General features: G+C 36.3%; 1 protein-coding gene across 2 annotated transcripts in view; it reads left to right on the forward strand.

Moving 5' to 3' along the window:
• The first annotated feature begins 235 nt into the window (after nucleotides 1-235).
• KCNN2 (potassium calcium-activated channel subfamily N member 2) overlaps nucleotides 236-22,907 on the forward strand; it is a 71,787-nt gene continuing 49,115 nt past the window's right edge. The window contains exons 1-3 of one of the 2 annotated variants that reach the window (XM_015826224.1): nucleotides 236-1,414; nucleotides 2,786-2,881; nucleotides 15,935-16,353. In XM_015826224.1, the coding sequence (XP_015681710.1) occupies nucleotides 236-1,414; nucleotides 2,786-2,881; nucleotides 15,935-16,353 (1,694 nt within the window). The remainder of the gene's footprint in view (nucleotides 1,415-2,785; nucleotides 2,882-15,934; nucleotides 16,354-22,907) is intronic. The other variant, XM_029286188.1, reaches the window with a different exon arrangement.

A 22,907-nucleotide genomic window follows, 5' to 3' on the forward strand; every position in this document is an offset into this window, starting at 1 on the left:
CCGGATTGTCACTGAGGGGGGGTAATCTGGTGGTGGCAAGAGGAATTCCCCCCGGCAGGGAGGAATTCCCCCCCTATGGGGGAGGGAGAGAAGGGGGAGAAGAGAAGCGTCCCCACTTTGATAGCTGTGACTAGCGCCAGCAAGAGCAAACGCCGCTCCTGGGATTTTCTTGGCTCCCCTCCCCGCGCGGTGTTCTTCTCACGCTGCAGCTTTTTCGCCCCTTCCAGGTGACGTGATGCCCGTTGTTTTGGTTCGCCCGACCAATCGGACTCGCCGCCTGGATTCTACGGGAGCCGGGATGGGCCCGTCGTGGCGGCAACAGGACTCCCCTCTGCCGACCATAACGCATTGCGCAGGGTGCACCGCCGCCTGGTCTTCCTGCAGCTTTAACAGCTCTGACATGGAAACCCCATTGCAGTTCCAGACGAGCTTCTGCTCAGAGCAGCAGCAGCAGCAGCAGCAGCAGCAGCAGCAGCAGCGCCCACACCCGCATTACCACCACCACCAGCAACAGCAGCAGCAGCAGCAGCACAGTGAAGAGAGGCAGCCAAAGCAGCAGTCCAGCCCGTGCTTCCAGTGCAACAGCTGCGCTTATTACGGGGCTGCGGCTGCCACAGGCGATAACCTGCCGCTGCTCCTCCGCACTTCGTCGCCTCTGTCGGTCGCCTTCCGGACTCGCTCCTCGCCGCTCTCTTGCTCCGCAGCTTCCTCCCGCCAGGGCAGCCAGCTCAACGTGAGCGAGCTGACCCCTTCCAGCCATGCCAGTTCGTTCAGGCAGCCGCACCACTACTCCCAGCCCCACCAGCACCACCACTCCCACTCTCACCCGTGCCATAGTGTGCACCACCAGCAGCCGCCGCTCGAGCCGGCGGGCAGCCCCAACAGCAGCACCGGCAGCGGCAGCCACCTCTACCAACTTCAGGAGCAGCAGCAGCAGCGCCGCGAGAGCAACCCTTTCACGGAAATAGCCATGAGCAGCTGCAGGTACAACGGCGGCGTCATGCGTCCTCTCAGCAACCTGAGCTCGTCCCGTAGAAACCTCCACGAGCTGGACTCCGAAGCGCAGCCGCTGCAGCCCCAGCCCCAGCCGCCGCCGCCGCCGCCACCGCCACCGCTGCACTCCAGCCCCACTGCCTCAGTTGCCGCGGCCGGCCCCGAGATCGTGGTGTCCAAGCCCGAGCACAACAACTCCAACAACTTAGCGCTCTACGGATCTGGCGGCGGGGGCAGCCAGACCAACAGCGCCGGCAAAACCAGCAAGAAGAAGAACCAGAACATCGGCTACAAGTTAGGACACCGCCGCGCGCTCTTTGAGAAGCGGAAGCGGCTGAGCGACTACGCGCTGATCTTCGGCATGTTCGGGATCGTAGTGATGGTGATCGAAACCGAACTGTCTTGGGGCGCTTACACCAAGGTAGCGAGTCTCTCCGCCCCCCACGATCAACCGCCTTGTACCTTCTCGCCTTTCGTGTATTGTATTTCTTGTATCATATTTCTAAAAGCATCTTTCCCTCTTCCCTTGCCTTCCCTTGCCTTCCCCCCTCTCCCTTCCTTTTTTTGTTTTGCTGCTTTTCGCATTATCCCTAGTTATTCTATCCCTTCTCCTTCACTTGCTTTAAGTATTTCCCCATCCTTTACCTGCCCTTTCAGCTTCAGACTTTGATCGTGAATGCTTGACTTAGCCCCATGAAGATTGTTGGCTATTAACAAACCCTCTCCCAGATGTAGGCTTCTGGGATGAGAAGGCTAATCACAGATTCTTACTAACTATGGCCATAAGAGTGGTGTTCCTGAGTCTGCATTCTAGGGAATCTGGAATGGGAGTTTTCTAGCATAAGTGCTTCAGTTGTCAACTTTTCCTTATCGAAATCATCTTCAGGGCAACTTTTCTGGATTGCTTTGATGAGTATCTGTTTTAAGTTTTGTTCCCCCTGCAGATATGTAGAATGCCAACTCAGCCATGCTTTTTTGTTTTTGAGCAAACGGTGTGATGCATTGCATTGTTCAAAGAGTAACTCGGTATTTATTGATTTGTACAACCAATAGACTTGGAATATCTTCTCTAATCTCTGCTTTGCATCATTTTTCATCATCCATACATTCGGAATGAATACTAGGGATGCTTTGCCACTAAGATTCCCTACATTTGGCATACAGACACTAGCAGATTGTAGCTTCTCAACAGAATAGCAACAGCTGAGTATTAAACATTCTTTCTTTGCTGCCAATGTTGCAAAGCTGGAAAAGACATTGGATAGTTCATTGATAACAGTAATAACCTTGAGAAAATCAGCTCTTTAAATGAGGGGCTTTGAAGTCTTTACTTTTTATATGAAGTTATAATTTTAGTAAAACAAAGTTTTTTTTGAGTTGAACTCAACTTCTTGGATATGTTCACGCAGTTTTCTTGGCAACATCATGGAAGAGTTTTGACACTGACTTCTGCAGTATTTTCAATTTACCAGTAGTTAATAGCCATGGTATTTCCTGGTAATCTCCTCTGGACTTTGAAATTCTTAGCCTTTTACTGTCAAAAAGATTTGCCCAGCTTTGTAGGGTATGAAAACCAGTTTGATGAAGATGGAGGAGAGGGCAACTCTATTACTCCCCATTACTTTGTTAGATCCTTAAGTATTAATCTGTTGTCATGTAATGGTTATCTTTTTTTACCTGGCCTGTAAACTAAATCTTTTTTTAACCAGATAGCCATTATTTTTCTCTGAGATCTTATAAACAAGGGACAAAAAAAGTCAACATATAAAAAAAATCTATTTTTTTCTTGCAGGAGTCGCTGTATTCATTAGCCCTCAAATGCCTTATTAGTCTCTCTACAATCATTCTGCTTGGTCTGATTATTGTATACCATGCAAGGGAAATTCAGGTATGTACCACTTATGAATCTGTATTTTTCAAGGACATTTCATAGAAACTCAGCAGACTGCATTAATGCAATTTTTTCACTGCCTTGGAGATGGTATATTGTTACTTATAAGTCCTGAATATAGAAATCTGTGTATGCTAGCTGTATTTATCTGTCTTTGCAGTTAATTTATTAATGTAAAAGTGAGGGGCATAATGCCTGCTGTTTTGCAATAAGTGTATATTTGTTAATCCATTCTGGATCACATGACTATGAAGTCTCCAGTCACCTCTAAATATTAAACCTTGGTGATGCTGTGTTAAACGTCTCATGTACAAAGCAGGGTAGCTTTTAAAAATGAATAGATTATAAAAATATAGAGCAAGAACCTCTAAATTTTATCCATAAATGTTGCAATAACCACAGTATTCTTAGAATTCAAGGTACATTTTGGTTAAAGGATAGATGATTAGTTCTGATTTTGAAGAAAGATTTTCATCTGATTCATTTCAAGATTAAGAGGCATAGCTCTTTTTCCTATTAGAGTAATTTCAGCCATGGTTCATTATCTCCATAAAGGAGGAACATTGTAAAAGGTACTTTGTTTAATCTATACAGCATTGAACAAAATGTACCATTTTTTTTTCATTAACCGAAAATGTTTTCATTGGTGGAGTATATATTAGTATGTAGTGAGCAGTCACTGTTAAGTCTGCTAAGATATCCCCAAACAGCCATCCGTTATGAAGGTGTTCAAGGTCATATGATCTGATTGACTTAAATTGGATTGAAGCATTAATATAAAATGCATTTACAGGTTACAAAGTCATTATCTACCACACCTCTCTGAGTAACTGATTATGAAGGAAAAGGCTACCAGTTTTTAATAATTTTGAGATATTCCTTGCCTGTCCCAAAAGAAATAAGTGATAAAGGCTTCTCTATTATTGCTTAGTAAACTTAATGGATAATAACTTGCAGTTTTACTCAAGAGAGTCTTTACTTTTACATATTTGAAGAGATATTAAATAAATTATGACAACTTTTTCCTCACCAGCATTGGAATGTTGTCACGTCTACCTTTTTATTTGCAAATGGGATGTACTATAAATAAACATTTTAAAGTTTAAACAGTCTTTTTATATAGTTTCTTATGTAGTTGTTACTATTTTTATCAATTATTATTGCTATATATCTTTGAGTCATACTAAATTTTAAAATATACACTTTTTTCAACACATGTTTTATCTAAAATTAGTCCTTGTGAAATCTCCAACATTTTCTAATTTTTGAACTTCACTATTCACAGAAATATTAATAACAAAATTGATGCAAACAAAGCTGAATGTAGCAATTTTCTCAAAGAAAACTCACCTTCCTTAACAAGGCAAATCTCGTGGACAAATGAGGCTTCTGCTTTGAATCACAAAGTGCTGTAATGAATGATGTTATTTTAATTTATATTTTATTTTAAATCATATTTAATTTTTCTCTATTGATTTAAATGCCCTTGAAGTAAGTTTAATTCACATGATAGCAAAAGCAGGAAAAGCTTTTTCTAATTGTACTACAAGGAATCATCCAGTTATGATGTTAGTAACGTTACATTTTACTCAGAAATGTTAGAGCACCAAATAATGACTGTCTTGTGAATGACATTTAATTCAGAGGTTATTTTAGTTTCAAAAAGTATCATATGAAATCATTCAGTGCAGACTGTATCCTTGAGCTTTCCAGTAACACGTTCCCTAGGGATATTAGTGATAGAGCATTCAAACACTTGCATAATGTTATTTTTTTCTAAGAATTGGCATGGGCATTTTAAAATCAACCATAAAAGTGTTTTTATAGCATATAAAACTACCCCCCAAACAATCTTATCTAGATTTCATGACTATATTTTGGAAATACAATGAACAGTTTCATTATCTCTCTCTCCCTAATGGTGATCTTCATTGTTTTTACTGTTATGTCAAACAATAGAAAGATTTTTTTTAAAACACACACACACACACACAATGCACCATAAAACAAGTTTAATACTATATTAAACTTTCCCCTACCGGAAAAAATAAATCATCCTGCATGAATTTAAATGAATGCCAATACTTTTTTAAAAAAAACTCAGTTTGTACTGTATTGAAAGATAACACACCCAGCAATCTACCTTGTTCAGCACTGTGGACAGCTCTAAATATCAGGAAAGGTTTTTTTGTACCAGTTTAAGCCATTTAAGTACCTGTTGTGTATGTGTATATCTTTATTCATAAGTTATTCACAGTGTTCTGGAAAACCCAAACTTACATTTATGCTGAATGGTTTTATTTCTTATTGGTATATTTATATAGCATATATTTATATTTAGTTGCTGTTTAATAATAATAATAATAATAATAATAATAATAATAATAATAATAATAATAATAATAATAATAATAATAATAATAATAATAATAATAAAGTTGGAAGGGACCTTGGAGATCATCTAGTCCAACCCCCTGCTCAGGCAGGAATCCTACTCCATTTCAGACAAATGGCTGTCCAGTCTCTTCTTAAAAACTTCCAGTGCTGGAGCATTCACCGCTGCTGAAGGCAGGTTGGTTAATTGTTCTAACTGTCAGGAAGTTTCTCCTTAGTTCTAAGTTGCTTCTCTCTTTGATCAGTTTCCATCCATTGCTTCTTGTCCTGCCTTCAGGCGCTTTGGAGAATAGCTTGCTTCCCTCTTCTTTGTGGCAGCTCCTGAGATATTGGAACACTGCTTTCATGTCCCCCCTCATCCTTCTCTTCGTTAAACTAGACATACCCAATTCCAGCGACCGTTCCTTATATGTTTTAGCCTCCAGTCCCCTAATCATCTTTGATGCTCTTCTCTGTACTCTTTCTAGAGTATCAGCATCTTGTTTACATCGTGGTGACCGAAACTGAATGCAGTATTCCAAGTGTGGCCTTACTAAGGCATTGTAAAGTGGTATTAATACTTCACGTGATCTTGATTCTATCCCTCTGTTAATGCAGCCCAGCACTGTGTTGGCTTTTTTGGCAGCTGCATCACACTGCTGGCTCATTGATTGTCCACTAGGACTCCGAGATCCCTCTCACAGTTACTACTATTGAGCAAGGTACCCCTTATAATATACCTGTACATTTGGTTTTTCTTGCCTAAATGTAGAACCTTACTTTTTTCACCATTGAATTTCATTTTGTTAGATAGCACCCAGTGTTCAAGTCTGTCCAGGTCCTCCTGTATCTTAAGCCTGTCTTCTGGAGTGTTGGCTATTCCTGCCAGCTTGGTGTCATCCGCAAATTTGATGAGTTAGTGAAAAGTGAAATTTTACCTTTCTATAGAAAGTATTCAAAGGTGAGGACACCTCATCTGGAAACTTTGGGGGGGGGTAGTTTAGAGGATTTCTCAAGCTAATAAAATTAGTATACATGCTCTAAATCTAACTTTTTTGTAAACAGGCATACAATTTTTCATTTGGCAAAGAAAACATTTTTTTTCTAAATAACATTTCTTTCAAAATGTTTAGCAAAATTTTAAAGTTTTTGGAATGACAAATAATCCCAGTTATAATATCTCATAATATTTCAGAGTTTAAAAAAATATAATAATTCAGCTTCTTGGTGAAAAATAATGATTTTAATGGTAGCATGATAAGACTAGCAACAGGAGAATATATGTTTTCCTTCTTTAAGAATTTTAAGCTATACAGAAAAACCTAATATCTTATTGGTGCTTTTTAAAAAATGAAATTGCCAAAATCCTCCATTTCCAGAGTCTTAAATGTCAACTACAACTGCATGGAGTCATTTGATTCTTTGTTTGCTATATTACAGAATATGGCCCATTAGTCTAAATCATTTATATTTTGATTCCAAGAAAATGTAGACAGAGTAATGGGATGGAAATAATTATCTGGACCTAAACATATATAAATAGTGTCTCCCCGATGCAATGGTATTTTTCTAAAACAGCCTTCTTTAGCCTGGTATTCTCCAGATATTTTGAAATTGTGTGATATATCAGGGGAGTATCTTATGAAGGTTTATTGTAATGTCTCTAAATTCTTGCTTTTAAAACAAATATATGTGAATGAAAGTTTTGAAATATAAGAATTCACTTATAAGATTAATATCAGCTTGGTTTTAAGTATTGTCACTGACATGCATTCAACTTAAAACATGGACATGAGCTATATGCATATATACAATAATAGTTCCCTACATAGTTTCAATCTAGTCCTATCATCAGTATCCATTAACAAACAGAAATTGATAGAAATATGTTATATGTATTATCCAGAAATATTTATTAAATCCCTTGTCCTATTAAGTAGATTCTTCAATTTAATGTGATAATATAAATCATTGCAATGCTTAATCATTGGGTTTAACAATATTCGAGTCAGTTTTGGGTTTGGAATATAAATCTGAGACTTCTGAAATTAAGAAGCAGTTATTTCAGAGATCAAATATTTCTCTCTCCTATGGGCTAGTTGAAACTTGAATATTCTCAAAACTCATAATTTATGATGTCACTGATAATTAAAATAAAATAAAATAATTTCTCTTTTATATATTTGGCCAATGGCCAAAATAAATATTTATTCTAAGAAGAAATTCAGTATTCTTTTAATTTAATTTAAATTAAATTAAATGTAAAGACATTTAGATGATATCTAATGGATGATCTGGATGATCTGCAGGCGATAGTCCATTTCTCTTTCTGTTTAATGTTTACATGAAGCTGCTGGAGAGAAGCCATTTGTATGAGCTCTTCAAGGTAGACTAAACTTGAACATCAAAGTTATGAATAGTAAAATTCTTTTACCTATAGAGGTATAGTAACAGAATCTTGCAAGTCCTGCCTTTATTGTAAAGAAAACTAGGGAGGGACAAGTCTGAGTCGCTTCCCCCAATTCTTTCCTGTTTTGGACTTAGATTTGTCTTAACTGACTATTGTTTTGGTTGTGGTTCTTCCTCCTTTTTGTCACAGACCATTATGTCTAATAGTTTAGGTGCAATATCGTCAGCTGCTCTGGCTGGACTAGACATGCTGTGGAGGTGCTTTCCCAGTGTCTTCAGAGTGTAAGGATCTAGATGAGAACAATAACCCAGAATTAAACCTTGGTATGATGAAGTTAGTGTTGATACATTGGTATTTTCCTTTTCATCAATTATTTTTTGATGGAAAAGCAATATCTCTAAAAGAACTGGTCTTGACTTGAGGCCCTTTCTGGACTCAGGGTTCTTACTAAACTAGCCACTTGAGTCTGTGATCAGGGAGGTATGCCCAACTGACTGGTCTGCCAGCTATAACTACCTGGAATGAGAGGATCAGGCAACAATGACTCATGCCCTTCCTTGTCATCAAGAGACAGGATTCCTGCAGTGCACTCGACATAGTGTAGCCTTTAAAGACTACTTGGAAATTACAAGATTGCAGTGGTTTAAGTTTTGACTGGCACTTGCTATTGGCAGCATAATACACTTGTTCTTCAAATCCTACACTGGCTCCCTATTGGTTTCTGGGTAGAATTTAAAGTGCTGGTTTTAACCTATAAAAGCCCTGCATAGCTTGAAGCAATCACATTCTGCATAAAGATCATCTCAAGAGAAACTGATTTTCAGTTGCAATGATGACCTTCTGGAATAATCTCTCCATTAATATCTGGCTTGCCTTTTCTCTGAGAACATTCAGGAAACAACTAAAGATGGAGCTCTGCCATATGGCATTTTTCTAGGGAATGGACATCCTGAGCTTCTTTTGTTATTGTTTCGTATTTTAAATGTTTTATTTTTAAATCTACCATGGATGTTTTAATGCTGCATTTGTTTGACCTCTGTTGCCATGGGTGTTTTATTGTTCTTTATTGCGGATGTTTATATTTTGCTCTAGACCATCGTGAGTCAGTTTATTGAAGTTGGTGATACAGGTTTAGGAAACAAACAATCAAGAAAGACACGGAACCCTTTCTTACAAGATATTTTATACTGGATAAAATAATTATCAAGGCACAAAGGATGTTTAATGTAATTATTAATAATCTTAAAAAGGAATCAATTTTCATATGAAGCTATCTATAGTTCATATTATTATTAATTAGTTTATTCTCAATTAGCAAAATAAGTCAACCAAAAAGTGCTGCTTTTCTTCATAATAAAAATTAATGAAAATTTTGCAATAATAATAACACATGATTTCATTGTGCAGATTTTTTATCATTGTCCTTTGTGTTAAATTTCACGGGCAAAAATATTCACAGGTGTCAAAATATAGTTTTAACTATACTGATCCCTGAAATAAGAACTTTATTTCTGTGTCTGTGTATGTGTGCATACATATCTACATACATAAAATTAGAGTTGATTCCCTGTCCCTTTGCAATCTGCTAAGCTCCTCAAAGCTACCTTGGACTCAAAAGTAATGATTGAAATGGAAATTAGAGTGTGAGCAAGGGTGTGGGAAAAAATGACAACCATCATCATTCTAGTGGAATGATGGAAACTACAGACCAGTCAGTTTAACATCAATACTGGGGAAGATACTAGAAGAGATAATCAAAAAACAAATCTGCGAACAACTAGAAACAAACAAAGTCATAACTAGCAGCCATCATGGGTTTGTTAAATACAGATCATGTCAAACCAATCTCATCTCATTCTTCGATAAAGTGACCAAACTAGTAGACCAGTGAAACGCAGTAGACATAGTATACCTAGATTTCAGTAAGGCATTTGACAAAGTAGACCACAACCTACTCCCTGGTAAGCTAGAAAAAGGTGGAATAGACAACATCACCACCAGATGGATCTGTAGCTGGCTGACAAACCATACTCAATGAGTAGTCCTCAATGGCACTACATCCACATGGAGAGAAGTAAGCAGTGGGATACCACAAGGTTCCGTCTTAGGCCCAGTACTCTTCAACATCTTCATAAATGACTTAGACGAGGGAATTGAAGGGGAACTCATCAAATTCGCAGATGATACCAAACTGTTAGAAGTAGCCAACACCCCAGAAGACAAATTCAGGATCCAAAAAGATCTTGACAAACTTGAACAATGGACCCTATCCAACAAAATCAGTTTCAGTGTGGAGAAAAGCAAAGTCTTACACTTAGGCAGGGAAAACCAAAGGAACAAATACAGATTGGGCAAGACCAGGCTTAAAAACAGTAACTGTGAGAGGGACCTTGGAGTTCTAGTGGACGATTACTTAACTATGAGTCAGCTGTGTGCAGCAGCAACCAAAAAAGCTAATATAATCCTGGGTTGTATAAACAGGCATAGAATGAAGATCACGTGAGGTATTAGTACCACTTTATAAAACCCTACTAAGACCACACCTGGAACACTGCAGCCGATTTTGGTCACCATATCACAAAAAAGATGTTGAGAGTTTGGAAAAAATTCAGAGAAGAGCAACTAAGATGATCAAAGGCCTAGAGACCAAAACATATGAAGAACAGCTGCAGAACTTGGGTTTGGCTAGTCTAAAGGAAGGAAGAAATAGGGGAGACATGATAGCAGTATTCCAGTATCCGAGGGGCTGCCATAAGGCAGAGGGGGTCAGGTTTTCACCAGAGCACCAGAGGGAAGGACGATAAACAATGTTTGGAAACTGATAAAAGAGAGAAGCAACCTGGAATTAAGGAGATACTTCCTGACAGTGAGGACAATCAACCAGTGGAACAGCTTACCCCCAGAAATCATGGGCACTCCATCACTGGAAATTTTCAAGAGACTGGACTGTCACCTGTCTGAGATGGTATAGGTCAGGGGTAGGCAACCTTGGCTCTTTTATGACTCGTGGATTTCAACTCCCAGAATTCCTGAGCCAGCCATGGAAATTCTGGGAGTTGAAGTCCACGAGTCATAAAAGAGCCAAGGTTGCCTACCTCTGGTATAGGTTCTCCTGCTTGACCATGGGGCTGGACTAGAAGAACTCCAAGGTCCCTTCCGGCTTCTATTCTATTCTATTCTATTCTATTCTATTCTATTCTATTCTATTCTATTCTATTGTAGCTTTCCAAACAGTCCTTCTATTGCCTTGAAGAGAAAACCCAGCTATGTACAGTCAGAACAAAACACACTGGTTTCAGAATGATGACACATGCATCTCAATATCATTATGCAATAATTAAACAATTATGTAATGCTGTGATGATACTGGATGCAAGCACATAAGTCATATTATTTGTATGCTGGTACCATTAATTTTTGCCTCCCATTGTTTCCGTTGAATACATATGGTTTGATGGGGCATTTTACTGAAGGAGTCTGAATTGGAGCTGATATTGTATCTGTTGTATCTGTTTAGGATTATTACATTATTTATTTATTTATTTATTTATTTAATTTAATTTATATGCCGCCCTTCTCCCGGCGGGACTCAGGGCGGCACACAACATATTTAAAACCAAAGCATATATACAATCCCCCCCTTAAAACCGAATTAAACCAAATTTAAAGTTGTGTCTTCCAAATTCCTAAAAAACCCAGTATAAAATCCACCAAGTTATTGACTGAAACATTATTGAAACAGAGAAAAGCAATAAAATAGGGGGAAAGCCTGTCATAATTTAGTATTAGATTTAATTGCTTTAAAAACATTTATATTTTAGATTATTTCTTTTTCATCCTATAAAGGAGATACACATACACACACAGGAACACCAAAGAGGGGAAACAAAAACTAATTTCAACACAATTTAATTTTGAGCAAATTGAATTAGTTAAATATAGTAGTAAGAGTATGCAAACTTTAAAAAAGACTTAGAAGAAAGTACTTTGGACTTCATTGTTCTCAGTATTTTTTGTCTATCCATTAAAATGTTTTTCAGATATGTTTGCTTTAGGAATTGATTTATTTAAGTCAATATGCCTCTTAAAATAGTTCATTTAGGCTTTCACAAAACAGATGAAAAAAGATGGTCTGCTTTAATAAATAGCAAATAGCATATTGTCTTAAAATATAATATGTTTATCTACAGGGGATTTATTCATTTCTATTCTTCCATAACAGTACAATTGGCTACTAACTTTTGGAAAAGTTTTGGGAGGCAAATCCAATTTTTTTTAGAGTTTATTGCTGACAATGGATCCCTATTTATTCAGCCATATTGTCAGTTTCCTGCTCTCTTTCTGTAGTCTTTATCTATCTTTCTCTATCAATTCATTGTACTGACCCTGTACTTTACTTCTCATGTTTTCCGGTTTAGGTGTGTTTGTGTGTATGTGTGTTTATACACTTTAGAAGCTTTGGGATTAGGTCTGTGACATACTGTGATAGGTGATGAGTTTTTAAAAAATGTGTATTGGTATTGACTGATTGATTTGATTTGATTTATACTTCATCTATCTGCTCTGGTGAGCACCATGGGACTACAAAATTTAATCATAATGAAAAAGCTCTGACACATTCTTGCTTTGATTTCAGCAAATACATGATTTCATATATTAATTGTAGCAAAACTAGATCCAGTAAAACATAATGCAGAAAATGACTTATTTCATGTTCTCTTTAAAAATGTAAATGGAAATACTCTTATTTTTCCTTATCCGGAATTAACTGTGACAGAACAGTATAGATGATTTTATTGTCTTTAAGGTTCTAATTCTAGTAATTTCCCTTTTTATTTTCTGTTTTTCATTTTGTTTGTGGCGATAGGTTGTTTTACAATTTTTATATTATATAGGTATAAATATTGTTCATTAACTGGGGTATTGAAAATTAAAATTATGTGAATTGAGACAGTAAAAAGAGACTACATTCTTCTACGTTCTGCAAATAAGAATGAGATAACAGCTTATTTTTGTTTATAAACCTAGATGCATAAATCTGATTAATATTCTAATCTGAATAGACAGAACCAAAAACGTTAATAATAATTATATATTTTATCTTGATCATGAATATTCAGAATTATGCCATAGATTTGTGTGTAATCTCTTTAGGTATGTTGTATACTTTATCATCTCCATTACAACTACAATTTGGTAAGAAAAAGGGAAAATACACTTGGCCTCCGTGCTTGTTATATCAAGACAGTATGTACAGCAACAAACATATACTAATCTTGCATATTACAGTTAACTATTACAGTGCATTGTTGTATTTTTAAAAAAGAAACCCTTGATTTAAAGTTATGTTAGGAAATAAATAGTTAATCATATAGTTTTGGATAATCTTTTCCCCAAAGATAAGATAAGGGTTACTATTCAGGGGGAAATAATAGACCTGTTTGAGTTCAGACATGATCCTATCATAAGGACTAATGCACATATGATGCCAAATCTTAATGTATCTGGGTTGATTTTGGTTTCACATATTCTGTAATCTCAGGCAATATGTTTCTGTAAATGAAACCATGGCTTATCAGGATGCAAGAATGATGAACAGAGCAGGGAATGAAGTTAGGAACAGAAGTAAAAACATGTGTTGATTTTAAATTAGGATTATGGTATTGATGATGACATAGCATTGCTGCTAACAAAAAAAAATAGAGAAAAAAACTAAACTATATAAAGAATAGAATTTCTAAAATATTCCACATTAAAAGTACAATTGTTTAAATTGTTTTTATAATTCAGATGTGAATACCTTTATTAGATCATTATATCAAAAATACGATTATTCAGGAATAACAGAACCATTCTGAACACTCTTAGACTATTCATTGTTGACAGGACAATTCAGCAGATCTTTGGAAAGGGGTAAACACTTCTATTACTTCTTCTCCTTAAACCATTGGATTAATGTGGAGTAATACCTTTGTTTTCTGTTTCCCCACCAAACAGCTGACTTCATAAATTAACATTTGTGGTGTTCTATTGCACTATATTGTTTACTTTCTGATCAGCAGTCTTATCTTGAATTAAATTATACTTGAATTGCTTGTTACCTAACTGTTTAATGAATTATTTGAAAGACGTAGCATGAATGTTATTTGCTATTTATATATACACAGAAAACAATTAAAAGATATATTTAAACATATAACCGAACAACTCCCATAACTCCTGAGAATGCTGATTATTTTTATTGAGTCAGAAACAAATTGCCTTTCTCTATAATCTCTGTATAATCTGTATAATCTGTATATCTTCTAAATCCAGACATTCTAAATTGCCTGTATCAATTTTTATTTTTTAAAGTTTCTTCTTAATAACCATATGTTTTAAAATGAAAAATATTTTCTTACTCCAATAAAATGTAAAACCTCACTTTGCGCTAAGACAGAAATATTTTTATCACAGAAGATTATTATGTTGATACTTAAGAGCACTAAATTTGAATATGTTTATCCAATTTATCAAAATAAGTTTATTTTCTAATAGAAGATAAATGGCTATGTCATCATGATCCATATTTGATATTGAGATTATAGTATAGTATAGGCCTTAAAAGTTCTTCCCTGAACAGTTAAATGATCTTTATGTCAATTTTATAATTATTTCAGACCAAGTAGAAGCCAGTGGTACAGGAATTGCATTTTTATTGGAGACAGATGTTCAACACCAAGTTCGTATTTGTTTATATTTTTTCCTGCTGCACCAGGAAAAATAAGAGCTGGTTACATGTCTGAATAGGCCAAACAATATGAGTGTGGGACTGTTGTAATGACTTGTTTTCAATTGTAACAAAATGGTAGAATAGTAAATGTGATAATTTTACTACTAAGCACCTCATCTGCTCCCAATTTAAATTTAAATTAAAGTTCTAGAGTTGATAAATTCACTCAATAATTGGACCAGATAATATGGCTACCAGGGTCTGTCTGTCTGTCTGTCTGTCTGTCTGTCTCTCTCTCTCTCTCTCTCTATCTATCTCTATCTCTATCTACACACACACACACACACACACACACACACACCATCTTTATTATTTTCACAAATAACTTACGGAGGCAACATCTTCCACCTCCTTTTTTAGCCACAGCAACAACCCTGTGAGATGGGTTGGGAAGATAAAACAACATGTATTTAATTAATTTTCATAAGAAAATTTAAGTAGTATAGTATATTGATAAGACTATTTCCATTAAATTTGGTTGATTGTTTCTGAAATACACCTAGCCTTATTGGGAAGATATCTTGAATGTGAATTTGTTACTAAGAGTAAAATTGCTGAGTTATTGTTGTTTTTAAACATTTTTTATTGATTGCCACATCACCAGTACAATAATAGATTGATTGGTTTCCCCCTATGAATAAATTAGGGAGCAATCAATGCGTGACGTTTGAAGCAAGTGTTTAAAATCTTTAGGAATGCCAAGCTTGGTTATATACTGCTTTTAAAAATATAGTCTTCACTCCATTATATGTTTACCTGAGAGCCCTAATGAGTTAATGGGAATATTTATTTCTAGATAAACTTATGCACTGATAAGTATGCACTGATAATTCCTATTCTCATTTGCATAGGAAAAAAGAGTCATTAAAAGTTGCTTTTTAAAAATAGTTTAATTTTTCACTTCAATATAGTTATCAAAATGAATTTGTAAAAAAGCAGAGTATACCTTTAATAATCATGGATTGCTCTGGGTGCTTTAATTATCACCATTGAGAAAAAAGGAGCAAGAAAGCAGAATTATTTTTTAAAGTACAGGCTAACATACATATTGGTGACAGTCCTAATAGCAAAATAAAATAAAATAAAATAAAATAAACCAGATAAATATGAATAGTTTTAACCTGGGTCATATTCCATTTATGATTTTTCTAATCCATTGATCTTGCTGGATTATACGAGTATTCATGCACAAAACATTCCTAGTTTACATCATTTGCTACAGTTAAAACCCATTTAAATGACAAGATAGGCTGCCTTAGGACAGGGCTTCTTCTCAACCTTGGCAACTTTAAGATGTATGGACTTCAACTCCCAGAATTTCCCAGCCAGCATGAGGAATGGAGAATTCTGGGAATTTGAAGTCCATACCACATGTCTTAAAATTGGTGAGGTTGAGAAATACTGCTTAGAGGGTAAGTATTATTCAAAATACAATTTTTCGTATTTGTTAAAGCTAATCTTTCTCTAATACTGAACTTCACCATTTCTTTTCCAGTTATTTATGGTGGACAATGGAGCAGATGATTGGAGAATAGCCATGACTTATGAGCGCATTTTTTTCATCTGCTTGGAAATTTTGGTATGTGCTATTCATCCTATCCCTGGCAACTACACTTTTACATGGACAGCTCGTCTTGCCTTCTCCTATGCCCCATCTACAACAATAGCAGATGTGGATATAATTTTATCCATACCTATGTTCCTGAGACTTTATCTTATTGCCAGAGTTATGCTTTTGCATAGCAAACTTTTCACTGATGCCTCATCCAGAAGCATTGGAGCACTAAACAAGATCAACTTCAATACACGTTTTGTTATGAAAACCTTAATGACAATATGCCCGGGAACTGTACTCTTGGTTTTTAGTATCTCCTTATGGATAATTGCTGCATGGACTGTCAGAGCTTGTGAAAGGTAAGCTGCCATAAAGCATACTTTATGATTGGTTCAGTAATATTTTGTATGTATGTTGTTATCACCACTGCTTATTAATTTGGGTATTCCCTTCTATGGATGTTAATTATTTTTTGGTTTATGGCTTTTTGGTTCCTTATAGTTTTAATGTCTTATATTTAAGCATTTGAAAGAGAAGATTAAACTTTAATTTCCTCTTGCTATAGGATCATTTACTGAATACAATTTATTTCACTTCCAGTTGAACTAGTATTTAATTCTTCAGAACCTAGATGCATTTTATTACAACTTAACCCGAGGGCAACATTATACAAGTGGAACTGGAATGCAGCTCAAACAGGGAGAGGTCCTTGAATTGTCCTTTTCCTACTAGATTGAGGGGGCATAAAGCATGGTGCTGAGAAAAGGGTTGCTGATTTTATTAATATATTTTTATATATTATGAATATCATGCAGTCATTAATAGATTAATCATGGAGAAATCTAGAGAGAAATGGTTATGGATGAATTGCAGCTTTTGAAATAAATAAACATTATCTCTATATGGAACTCTTGGACAAAACCTTGGTCTGAACTTTCCAACAATAATAGGGCAGGATAGAATATTCAAGGAACAAATCTTTCACAGAATTGCATAGAGGGTCCAAATGAGGTCACCTTCATCTGTAAGGTTATGTCTGTAAAACTCTATACGTTTTTTCCCACTGCTTCTTCCACTGTTTTCTTAATTAGAAAATAATGTTCAGAACTGGAATGATGGGGTAATTGAACTAAGGACTGATAGGAGATATCTGACATTGCAAGCAAACCATTATTTATCATTTTTAAGGACAAACCAATAAACGGATGCAGTCATTGACTGTGTTCAACATTTTTTTTATTGTTATAAAAACAACACATATCATTAAAAAAGATTTAGAAGATTGTCAGTAGTCTTAATATCCAAAATTAGGCAGAAAAAGAAAACAAAATTAAACAAGGAACTATTTGCATTGTTGTGACCATGGACCAGAAGGCAATTAAGTTCCCACTGACAGGGAATACAATAACAGTCTTTAAGTATTTGAAGGGTTGTCATAAAGAAGGCTAAGTTCTATTCTCTACCAATTCAGTAAGCAGGACAGGGAATAATTGATTGTAGTTATGGGAAGATTCTGGTTGAATGTTAAGCAAGAATGTGTAACAGAACAGTTGACAACAGACAATTATCAAGGGAGTGGTAAGCTCCTTTATGTTGAATGTGTTCAAGTACAGGCCAGATAGCAACTCACTGAGGATATCTTAATTTTCTTGAGCATTGGATGGATGACTTATTGCTTTCCTTCAGGCCTGTGAAGTATATTGGTGATCCTAGTGGACAAATGAGTAGGGATCAGTTGGATTTTATGTAATTCTGTGAGTTTTCTCCTTGTTTATAGAATGAATGTTGCTAGAATGAATGTTCCTAGCATTCATTTTGATAAAAAAGATCATCGTGGCCCATTATATTTCTTTTTCTGATCTAAAACATTGCCTTATGAAAAACTGCAAAAATGGTAATTTGCAAATTATGGTTGTTTTTTTTAAAAAAGTCAGTGCTTCTTTCTTTAGCATGATTCTAAAGGAAGTTTATTTTAACTTATTTCCTTTAATTATTTGGAGATGCCTATTTCATGTCCTGCAAATCTTACTGCAAATGTTCTACTAGAGATGTTGGTTTCGAAAAATGCTACAGTGAATCACTGTCACTTGCTCTGGATACAAGAACTTAATTAACTTTTTTTAAAAATAATGTAGCATAGTAAGGAAACATCATGAAAAAATATATTTGACTAATCAGTTTCCACATATTTCTCAGGTCGTTGTCTTATAAACACATATTTGGGATTATATTTCATTTATTTACCTTTGAAAGACTATCTAAAACTCCACTCAGCAGGAAATTATGTTTGTTTTATTTCTTCTCTTGAAAAGAGAAAAAGATAACAAGCTCAGATCTATGGAATTGATATCAGTTAGCAACAAGCTCTTAATTTTAATCTGTCTGATCCAGTAAGGACAATTTTAATTGTCAATGCTCAAATATAAAATAACAGTCCTAGTTTTATATCAGCAGCTATCAAAGTGGAAGTCCATAAATGACCTGCCTCTTGCATTCACATGCAGAAGATACAAAATGTTTTACTTTGTTATTTTATTTATGTAGGCTTATATACCATTTAAAAGGCTAGTTTCCTATAGTAGTTAAGGCATCAAGTTAGAAACTGGAAAACCATGAGTTCTAGTCCTGTCTTAAGCAGAAAGCCACTTGGAAATCCAAATTCCATATAAACCATAACTTTATTGTAGGAAGAAATCCAGTTATGTCAATTGCCAGAAATCGTTTGGATTGGGCAAGTCTTACTGATTTTTCTAAACCCCTACAGCAGGGGTGTCAAACTGCGGGCCCGCAGGCGGATGCATCATAGCAAAACCGCGCCCACCCCATTGTCGGCAATGGCAAAAAAGTCACGATACGTCGCAATACATCAGGTTACGTTGCAGGTTTGACACCCCTGCCCTACAGGATTGGTGACTGTGTTATCTCAGGAAGAATGCTATTCCACAGAAGGGAAGCAGACAGTGGTGTGCTGGCACTGGCTTGCACCAGCTCATGAGAAATTTGTTAAATTTTCAGTTTGCAAGCTGATTGACAGCTGAAGTCAGCCTCATCTCCTACAGCTACAGACAGCTGTTCTGTAGCTACCAGGGTAACACAGCTATGACAATGAAACCAGGAGAACTGATTCTTAAACATTTAGGAACATACACCTCTTTATTTTCTTTCTAGGTCCTCTTTCTTTTTAGGAAGGTGATCCTAATTTCCTCTAATAATGACACTCTCTCAGAGTAGGTATTTGAAGATACAGTAGTACTTCCTTCCATATCTTATTGGATGTACAGAAAACAAGTTCTAGGTCATGTTGGGCTTTAAAGTCAACATTTTGAGTTGCTTCCAGAAATCCATATTTAAGTAGTGCAGCTCTCACTTTAGTAGTGTGATATTGGCAAAACTAGATACCTGTAACTAATTACACAATTGCATTTTGGTCCAGTTGTTGCTTCGGGATAGTCTTTGTGGGGATTCTCATGTGGAGTGGGTTTCAGTACTTAAACTGAGAGATGATCAAGCCATGATTGATAGGGCCATGGGCCTTCTAATCCAGGACTTGGCCATACTGTAACTGGCATATAAAATGGAACTGCCTGGGGGACCTCTGGCAACAGCTGCCACCTGCTCCCAGATTGTTTACCAGTTTGGCACAAGAAATTCCAACACCATTCCAAATGAAAAAAAGGGGGGATTATTAATGGCCTATGCTGACTTCTGAATCCATCTTTTGAGGACTGAACCCAACTTTATTATGCTTGCATGCATGGGATTTCTTCACATATCAATTCTTTTTTCCAACCAAAGAATTATATTCTGCATATGCGCTCTTTCTCTGTATTGAAAGTACAAGTAGTTCTTGACTTATGGCCACATTTGGGACCGGAAGTTTGGTTCCCAAGTTCAGTAGTGAAGTGAGATATCACGTGACTACCATCCCAACAAAGCCCTTTGCTGTCATTAAGTGAACATTACCAGTCATTAGCTGAGGACCCATCTGCCAGGCACAAGAAACCAAAAACAACACCATGAGCTGATCAAGGTTACTTATTTATTGTTGCATGCCTATTTACAAGAAACTCGCCAGATTAAGCGCATTCTTGAGAATGGCTGGATAAGGGTTTCAAGAATTCTGGGGAGGTAAGATCTGCATCATTTCCTGGTCACCCCCCTTCATACCTCCCCCACTCTAGCTGGAGATCCCACCACACCACTCCAATGCAAGGACTGCCTCCAAATCTCCCCATACATATCCTCCCCCATCTATGCCCTTTTGGCTACCCTGCACCCTGTACTGCCTGGCTCTGGGCTTACTTGCTGCGTCCTGGGAAGCTGCAGCCACCCAAACCCAGTCACCTTTGGTGCCCTGTACTCTGAGATCCCTTCTGTCTTCACCCTCTCTTGCTCCTGGGTGCTGATGAGGCCTATTCAGCCTGGCTGTTAGACCATGCTGGATAGAACTGGATTAACACTGCAAAGAAATTTTTAAAAAATCCAGAATCAGCCCTGAGGCACAGCACACCAAAAGGTCCCTTTGCAAAAAGCTCCTGGGCAGGGCTGGGGCTGGCTTCACAATTAAAGAATAAAAATAAAGTCTGCTTTTGGCTTTCCCCCCCTTTTCTCTCAATGCAAAGCCGGTCCCAGCCCTGCCTAGCAATTGGGTAAGGCACACCTCATCATCAGCAGGAACAAGGAAGATGATCCAGGTGAGCTGGGGTGATGACATGTTGGGTGGCAAGAGGCCAAAAGGGCATAGATTGGGTGGTGGTGGTGAGAGATAGGTAGATAGGGGGAAGTTGCAGGGCTGCTGCCATTGTAAGTGTGGGTGGGCTACAAAGTGCCAAATATGGATCACTTGACCATGGGCCACTGCAATGGCTGTAACTTCAGGCAATAGGTCATAAGTCCCTTTATTCAGTGCTCTCATAACTTCAGTTGCTGAACGAATGGTCATATATCAAGAACAAGGTATAAAAAGATATAAAGCTTTTTTAGTTAAGTTTGAAATTGAGCTTTCTACCATCTTTTAATCTTTTTTTTCATTTTTGACATGAAAAGTCATGGTAGTGTTTAATTATTTTCCTGGTTTTCTTGCTGATGTTTTGCTTAAGTGTTAGTACTGCTGTTCTGTGGTGTTTTATTTGCTCTTTCATTGTGTTATATTTTCTCCTCTAGTGTAAAATGCCTTGATTATTATTTTAAGAGAAAAAAAATACAAAAATAAACTAAACTGTAACTACTTTAACATAAAAAACAGAGCATAAAGAAACTTCATATCATGAAACTGAAAGGAAAGTTATTTCTGTTCTGCTGCTAGGTATTTAGGCTAATATATGGTGCTATTAGAATTGAGGAAAGAATAAGATCAGAAAGACTATTGTTTGATATAGGTCATTACTAAGGTATTTTACACCACTTGTTTACATACCTACATTAGTTGTTTTCATTAATGGTTTATCATGCTGATTTTCAAACTATAAAGATTTTATTTTAAAAATTACAGCAATAAGATATAATATGTTCCCAATGCAGGTTTATGAGCTTCATGTCAAGTTTACTAGTCCATTTTACCATGAGGCCAGAAACCTTTTAGTTAGTTTACAAAACATTAGATTTTCTGATAAGAAATATAGCTTATTTGTTTGCTTACAATCTTATAAAATGATTCAAAAGAGGATGGTAAGTAAAGAGAAATGGGAAATTTAAAAGGGAAAGAATGAAACATTAGGAGTTACAGACTAGAAAGCATCAGAAGATAATATATTAAGAACAAAAAGAGTGAAGGGATAAATTTTAAACTAATTTATAAATTCAAATAAACAAGACGTCATACCATACTTTAAAAAGAGAGATCCATACATAATGAACCGAGAAAAAGGAAGGATTGGGATAAGAGAAGATAAAATACAACATGGTTTAGAACATAATTAGATTTGATGAAAGAATGAAGCTAGTTGTCAATAGATAAAAGCAATAAAGTTAGAAGACTAAAACTACAAAGAGACTGAAACCATTACACAAAAGGTTTGAAATGGATACAATACAGCAGAAGACTATACTGTATTGAGAAGCAAGACTTTTCTGAAGAAAAAGACTGTTTGTATTTTGTTCTTCTGTGTGTCCTGTTACTGCGTATTATTTTGGAAGAACACTGCTTGGTAATCTTTCAGCTTGAGAATTACTTTTCTTAAACTATAAATGCAATTCCTTAAAGTAAATATTTTCAAATAAAGTTGATGGAAACCTTCTCAAAATCAAGTTCTTTTATAAAAGTGATGTCCATTTTAGGATAAATCTATTTAAATAATGCAAAAAGGGAAACCGAGGGAAATATTATTTCTTTATAAACAGGGCATTTCAACTAACGCTTTTCTTATTCTTTTCTTATTTCTTATTCTTATTAATTCCAGGCACTGAAATTAAAATAGTACATGAGATCAGGTTTCTTAAATGCTGTAAAAGTGGTGGAGAAATAATGACTAAACATTTCAAATATTCTTATTTGTACCATAATCCGTTACTATTCCGTTGAAAGTAGTGGTCAGTTCATTTATTTTTTGGGGCGTTCTTGTTTTTATTCAAAATGCTGAAATAGAAATGCTAAGCAGTACTGTTCGTTAAATGTCACTTTAAATAAGATCATAAATGTGGGCCCTGTAATTTACTATGGCAGGCATGTCAAAATCCTGACATCACGTGACGTTGCACGACGTATCGCAACTTTTTCCCCATTGCCGGCAATGGGGTGGGTGCGGTTTCAGTATGATGCATCCGGCCCGCGGGCTGGCAGTTTGACATGCCTGTACTATGGCTTCAGTGTATACACCTGAGAATACAGCTGACAAAATACACAAAGAAAACATCTCAGTAATAAAGCATTGAATTCACCTGATACTTAAGTATTATCTCTAAAAAGAAGGAAAAA

The sequence above is a fragment of the Protobothrops mucrosquamatus genome, unplaced genomic scaffold (genome assembly GCF_001527695.2).
Source record: "Protobothrops mucrosquamatus isolate PMUCROS unplaced genomic scaffold, P.Mucros_1.0 scaffold_207, whole genome shotgun sequence".
In the NCBI taxonomy this organism is placed as follows: Eukaryota; Metazoa; Chordata; class Lepidosauria; order Squamata; family Viperidae; genus Protobothrops; species Protobothrops mucrosquamatus.